This window comes from Dipteris shenzhenensis, chromosome 30, assembly GCF_047967505.1.
Source record: "Dipteris shenzhenensis isolate YYH24624 ecotype China chromosome 30, Dip_SZ_1.0, whole genome shotgun sequence".
NCBI classification, from domain to species: Eukaryota; Viridiplantae; Streptophyta; class Polypodiopsida; order Gleicheniales; family Dipteridaceae; genus Dipteris; species Dipteris shenzhenensis.
Genome location: NC_141625.1, coordinates 27,027,838 through 27,035,112, shown reverse-complemented (window position 1 = coordinate 27,035,112; position 7,275 = coordinate 27,027,838). Strand labels below are relative to the sequence as shown.

Here is a 7,275-nt window from a genome sequence, read left to right as displayed (position 1 = left end):
TATTCTCAATCGAATCAGAACCGGGCTGCGGTAGAATGTAACGCTGCCTACGATTCAGTGCGTCAGGAAATGTTTTTCGAATGCATGCACAACCGAACTTCCGAGCAGTTATCATCGTCACATCCATGCGCTTTCCACCCTCGACTTATTATTCTGTTTGCAATTTGCCCGCACCCATGCACGCGATCTTACCGCCCCTACCCCTGCAGATCACCTTCACTGTAACCAAACCAAAAAAACTCATCTGCTGCGATGACACAACACCGAAAACATTAACCGACACATCGTCCCTGCTACAGCAGCAAATTCAGGAACATTACACGCCTCTCTACGCAACTTGATGAATGAACAACTTCATCGAGAGCATTACTCTACACGCTCTCAACGCCCATTTCTGATTGCACGTAAAGAAATGCAGAGCTACCATTCTTCCATAGTAAATATCGGTATTTGTTTAGTGTTGAATCTGAAGGCTATGTACAAGTTTCTGGTCTTTCCAAAAAAATGTATCTTTCGCTTTACAAAATTCACAGATTCTACCTGTGGAAAAGCTACTATGGTGGCCGTGTAGCCGGAAGGAAGACGCTTCGATTGTTTGATCGACGATGATCAATGATGTGGCTTGATCTACTATCTAAATTGTGACGATTTGATCAATGTCTTTGTTCAAAAATAAGCATCTTCAACTGAGAAAGCCAAACGAGCGGACAGTGAGATGTAATCGCTCGCAGCAGCAGCTCAGAGAACCTCCAGGCAACGTTGGCTGACAAAATTCAGTAGCTATGTGGTTTTCTGCGCGTTAAGTTTGAACGCGGTATGCCTCTGTAACACGAGGCCAAAAAGGGAATACAATCTTCCCAGCGGATCAATACGTATCCTCCTTCGCCATGTATTTATCCGCGTCGAATTGCATCTCTGCCGAAATGCCTACTTTGCAAGGTCTCCATCTTTCACAACGGTTTTATTATCGTCGTGATCAGACCTCACTCCACCAAAATCACTCCTCCTGGCTCACCATTCAAGTTTCATTCCATGTTGCGAAGATCGGTGCATGACAAACCGTTAGATTGGACCTCGTAGACAAAGCGGGGACGGGAGCCATCCAATTGCCATAGGCGTCGTTATAATTGGACTTCATAAGCCCCCCTGACGGTTGGTGCTGCAGGTAAAGTATATTTCTAGCAAAGTTGTCCCCTGGCATTAGATGCTGATCATACCCGGAAGCTTTCGAGCCAGTATCATCAACTTCGTTCACTGACAACCTCTGACTCTCGGCAAGGCTAATTCCGTTAGACAAAGCGCCTGAATTGCCAAACAGAAGCCCATTGCTGGGTAGGCTACCGAAAATTCCACCTGAAGAACCATTGCCGCCCATATCAATCGACTGACCATCTTGCAAATTCATCAGATTATGCATCTGCAAGCTCGTGCAGTGGCCAGCAACTTGTGGCAAGGTGTTTTGTAGGAATTTTTGTTGGGCTGGTTGCAAGGAATATTCATCTTTCTCCTGATCTTGTTTGCTCCAGAGCCTTTGTTGAAATGCCTGATGCCCACTGGGCTGCTGGGGATAACCCAGCAACTGCCACTCTTGGCCATTCCTGGTAAGGGCGTTGCCATAGCTGGTGGCGATATCTGTTTGTATACTCAAGCTGTCCTCATCATGACGGCGGCCGTCGACACTCAGCTCGCTTGATTCATCTTTTATGCGTTTTGCAAGTGCACTAATCGGAAGGTTATTGCTGGAACAAATCTTGGCGATGTCGTATCGACTCATGTCAAAGTTGGTCACGGCATTAACACCTCGGAACTTGATAGCCGCAATGTCGTAAGCTTCAGCAGCCTCTTCCTGCGTGCCTGACCAAGTCATCCGAGAAATCCCGTCAGCTCACGGACGAATAAACATCTCTTTTCGAAACATCGTGCATTTATGAAGTTACCACCTACATGCTTTCTAGTAGTTTGCGCTATAATTAATCTAATCTAATTTTTTACTACAGAATATGTGAAATTTTATTTATTTAGGACATTGAGAAGAAAGAAATCACGATCGGCATGACAGACGGATTCGGTCTGCTTGGACTGGAAAGGAGGGATATCGATGATCTATCTTGGTGATTTTCATATTTAAAAGTACGACCAACACTGTTCTGGATGGAAACGGCCTAGTAGCACGCAGATGAAAGATGGATTTGACATGCTTCCACGATGACTTGCAGTGCCAGGTTCTGATTTTCTATGCAAAGTTTGAGATTCAGGTACATGTTGTATGGATCCAACATTGTGAAAAGCACGAAAAAGGAAAGCAAGCAACCGACTTTCATGCGCAATGGACTATGCAGTGCAAGAAAGTTTCCATTCATGACGTCATGACAAAATGTTCTTACTGAATGTCCCAAGATATAAATCCTTGTTTCCTGCAACTCTCCCAATGCGGGCTTGCCATCGACCATGTTGGTGATGCCTGCCAATACACGACAAATCTGGTAAGCAAAACTTAAAGTACGTCCTAGAACAGGAGATATTTCGCTGTCAAATGATTGCTTTTGAAATGCCTGGAGAAGGGCTAGAATTGCGAAGCATAGACCCATCTAAACATAAGGTGATGCAGATAGAAAGTTTCGAGGGCGTAACACAAAGCACTTAACTACTATTGGGGAAAGCTACTTTGCACATAATAATGTGAACATTTAAAATGAAGTAGCAAGCAAAGAACTAGAAAGTCTGATTAGGGTATTGACAAATATCCATTGTTGATAGACATCTAATTTGGGTATTCACTAATATCGATTTCATCAAGCAGTAGCTATCTGAGTTTTAGATGGTAATTCATAGATTAAGCGTTGGTGAAAGCTAAGAGTCCTATGATTACTTGAACGGCTTACCTTGTGACACCCCTGTATTTCGAGGCACCTCTTGAAAAACCGCTACTATTTCTGTAATAGTCGTGCAATAATCGTGTGAGCAACGTCAATACAAAATACATAGTTAGAAAGGAACATATGCCGATAGGACATCAATAGGTGGTACATTATATCAAAAGCAAACCTTCTTAGAGATGCCACAAACTCCTGCCGTGTCATGTTTTTCATTTCCTCCAGCTCTTTCTCATAATCGCTAAGCTATTGTAAACAAAAGAGTAACATTTTAGGACAACTCAACCTCAACGACGCGTCTACAAAGTTCATTCCAACATTAATTATTAGAAGACATACGGTGGGCACTACCTGCAAACTTCTTACCAAGCAACACCTCATTTAATATCAAAGGATGTACGTTGCAGCAGGCTTTAAACCATGACATCATTAGCGAATTTCAAGTTTTGAGACAACTATGCAAGAATCTTACGGGAAAGTTAATAGTTGTTGTAGGTCCCCAGTATTTGAGTGCGGCCAGGTCGTATGCCCTCGCTGCTTTTTCTTCTTTGTCATATCCTCCTGTTGCATGACGTACAAAACAATTTAGAAAAATGCATAACTATCGAGAATTGAAAGGCAGGATGCATGCCGCTTTGACATGTATTAAGTTCAATGACATTCTAAATGATCAAGGACAGCTGCAATGCTTCCATAGAAAGAGCATACGTACCCAAATATACTGCTCCAGCCAGTTCGACCCGCCATTGGAAACACAACACCAGTTTCAAAGGTATCATCAGTAATTGACGTGTGTTGTGTATGAAGTGAATGCAAAATAAGTAGCCAAAATTATAACATAGAGCTTACAAGAATTGAGGAGTTTTTCTGAATTACCTTGTCTTCCTTTTCGAGTCTGCCCTTCTCTCCTGCAACTGTTATCCCAAAGATGGGCTTCGTATCGTCCAGTCCAACGATGTCTGTTAAAGCATCAATCAATAACAAAACCGTATATATAAGAAAACACCTATGAATTTAAGCAAACATTTCCGGATGATATATATTTTTTGAAGCCATTCCAACTTGTCAATTGTCTTTTTGGGGGAAAATGCTACAATCAGAATTCCATGTATACAACGAAAACCAAATATAATTCTTGAAAGCAATCAATTGAACCACAATCTTTCAGTCGACATACTTTGTTACTCCACGATAAATAGATGTCCGTTGCCCGAAAGTGTCTATAGACTTTCTTGGCGTTGTTTCAGCAACAGTTGCCTTTTCCGGGCTTGGCCTCTTCAATTCATTGCTAGAAATCTCTCCATTTCCTGTTGGCTGTGATGGTACAATTGCTGATGTAGAATTCGATTGCGCACTGCTTGGCGTCATTGACAGTGACAAGGACTGGTACTGCGGAGCTGAATGGGTGCCATCTTTCACAGAACTGTTTGCAGAAGCAGTAATACATGCCTTTTCATTGTTCGAAGGGTTCTGAGATCTTAGCCACGACTTCATGACAGACAAGCCTAGCAAATTATGTCCATTTCCCATGCCGCCGGATCCCTGATTGAGCTGCAAATTGCAATCTGAAGAGAACATGTACTCGTTGGACATCTGCTCGTAGCTCTGATTCAATGTACTTGCACTCGGGTGCATGGACTGAGCCGCAAGAGCTTGAAGCCCTAATGCTTGCTCCCCGATGTCTGACTGCTTTGATGTTAGATCTGACTCCGTGATACCAAACCCATGAAGCGAACCTTGTATCTCCCTGTACGAGGTTTTGTTGCTGGGAAACATCATTGTCTTCAATGACGAGTCTTTGTCACAGTATGAACTTCCGTTGCTGTAACACATGGTATCCAAATTCGAGTGGTCGGACTCTCTGTTGGAAGAGTATTGTCCACCGAGACATCCTCCTCCAAGAAAATCTTCAAGCTTCGGAACTGCGTCCCGCTCGGTTTTAATATGCCCCATTTCATAATGGGAGCCTGCACCCGGTACATGCTCGCCATCACCTCCAGACAAAATAGGCAGGTCTGACGACATCAACTGTTGAGATCGCACATTCGCACCGGCTTCTATCGCTCGCGAATGCTCCAAAGGCTTCAAACCCCAATCTACACGACAAATCGACGAAACAGTCAGAACAATATTTTTTCGAATCACCTCAAGTCCCTACGTTCACAAAGTCGGCCTCTTTAGGAAACCCAGTTTCGCAAGACAGATCCTTCGATTTGCTTCCACAGTTCCACCTACTTTGGTAACAACTTCTCCAGCGAAAAACATTAAATGGTGGACAACTGATTTTCTATGCATTGCAAGCATTCTTTGCCTGTAGAGCGGAAAAAAGAACCCCTTCTTCCCCCGAAGTAGGCAGCCACATTTCATACCAACTCGGAACTATTTGCTTCGTGTAACAATCAGTAGCAACACGTTGCACAAGTTTCTCTCGGAGCTATTTGCTTCGTGTAGCCTGAAATTCATCGGCAGATCTAAACTTCAATCTTAGCTAAGAAAATGGACCTTTCCATACATAAGCTTGTATCTACCTGTTCCATGAGTTCGGCTCAATGCCTCCATGATACAGAGAGATCCATCTGATCTCAATGACATCTCCGGCATATGCATGGAAGGAGGCGTTGTATCTGAAGGGAGATCAAAACAGTCGTGCCGATTGCTGGTACCACCGAAATCCATGCTCGGTTGAGAAAGGCTCGACGTTATATTCATAGAAGTGCCTGTGACTTGCGTTGTTTGGCTACCATCAGGTGCCATCTCCACACCATTCAGGTGGGAGGTGAGTGAGAAGGCTAGCCAGTTGTTTACTGAACCCATCAGAAAACGAGACTCGACAAGAGGTTCAAAGCTTTTAATGGTTTGCTCTCTTCAAGGCTTCTCTAAGAGTTCTTGAAAGTGCAAGCAGTAAGGAAATAGAGTGTGACTCTCAAAAGACGTTCAAACAGGGAATCCTTGAACAGTAGGTCAGCTGCACACAGATTCAAGATGAACGTGGAATAGACCTAGATTTTCCATTCGAAGATGAATGGACATTTATATCATGCGGTTGTCGAGATTAATCTCAATGGGCAGTGTAACAGCCCGATACTCGAGCAGGGCTTTCACCTCGTCTGTTGTGTTGTGTGTGCAAGCGTGCGTGCGTGCGTGCGTGGGCGTGTATGAGCTGGGTGTAAGAGTTTTCGAGAGAGCTTTAGCTGGGATCTTCTTAGAAATAAAGACCTACGCAAAACACCTGGACGCGTAAAGTAAGCAAAGGTTAAAGAAGGCAAGAGCTAGGTTCACCCACTTGGTAAAGTGAGAAGCGGTGGTGGTCGGAGGAGGGCAAAGTAGGGGGTCAGTATACGTGAAGGGGTGACAGCGTCTCTCAGGGACCGAGGAGATTTTAGAAGGTAGTGCACTTCAGACAACTTTCTACCTGGAGTGTGGAAAGAGGAAACGTATGAAGGAGATGGGCAGGAGGGGCGAGGAAGGAGGAGGCCGAATCGTCTGTATAAAACAAAGGATTCATTATCCCTTTTTGTTTGGGGAGAGAGAGCGCGCTCTTGTATGTCGACTTGTGAGCCATATACAAAATAGGCGGTGTGTTCGCCCTATCTTGATATTATCTATATCTAAAGCAACTGTGATGCCACTATCTATGACTCCTACTTAAAAGGAGGTAAATTAAAAATATATATATATATATATGGAGAGAGAGAGAGAGAGAGAGAGAGCGAGCTGTAAAGAAATTCTTATACTGTAATCGTTCGCATTTTAAGCTACTAGGATGCCACTGTATCCCTATACGTACATATACATTATACTTCTTGCTTAAATATTGAGAGAGAGAGAGAGACCAGTAAAGGAATCCTTAAACTGTCACTTGTTTGCATTGTAAGCTACTAGGATGCCACTATATCCCTACACGTACATATATGTTACCTCTCGTTTAATGTGGAGAGAGAAAGAGAGGGAGAGAGAGAGATGAGATGAACACGCCTTTCCAATAACCAACCCTTACTAAATTGTTTGCATCCAGAGTTATTGCTTTCTCCCTCTGTCCTTTCCAGTCCTACTTTAGACGCTTCTCTACATGGTCAACACGAAACGAAGAAAGGACCGCATACAGATCAAAATATTGGCCAGGAGCTTTTTCTTTTGGGGAACAAGCAATCCTCTTTTTTCAAAAAAAAAGAAATCCCTGTATCTATGGTCTTACTGCCCGCGGGATGTAAATCCACGTTTGATAATATTTCCCTGTATCACGTTCATCGCATGTGCCTTTCAGAAATGACTCCCTTCCCTTTACCCGATGCAAGCTTTGACTGAAGCGTAGAACGGTGGGGAGAAATAGCGAGAAATTCACATCTTATCAGTGTTAAAAACGCTTAGCAAGTATATTATCTCTGCATAATGATTCAGCCAT

General features: G+C 43.5%; 1 protein-coding gene across 1 annotated transcript; it reads right to left on the bottom strand.

Annotated features, from left to right (window-relative positions):
• Positions 1-1,018: 1,018 nt before the first annotated feature.
• LOC147881908 (uncharacterized) lies at positions 1,019-5,549 on the bottom strand. Its single transcript, XM_087401475.1, has 9 exons — positions 5,402-5,549; positions 4,051-4,969; positions 3,750-3,832; positions 3,586-3,594; positions 3,346-3,434; positions 3,046-3,119; positions 2,883-2,933; positions 2,385-2,461; positions 1,019-1,854 (listed from the first exon to the last, which is right to left on the bottom strand). The coding sequence occupies exons 1-9, from the start codon at positions 5,547-5,549 to the stop codon at positions 1,019-1,021; spliced, it is 2,286 nt and encodes a 761-aa protein (XP_087257601.1).
• Positions 5,550-7,275: the final 1,726 nt, after the last annotated feature.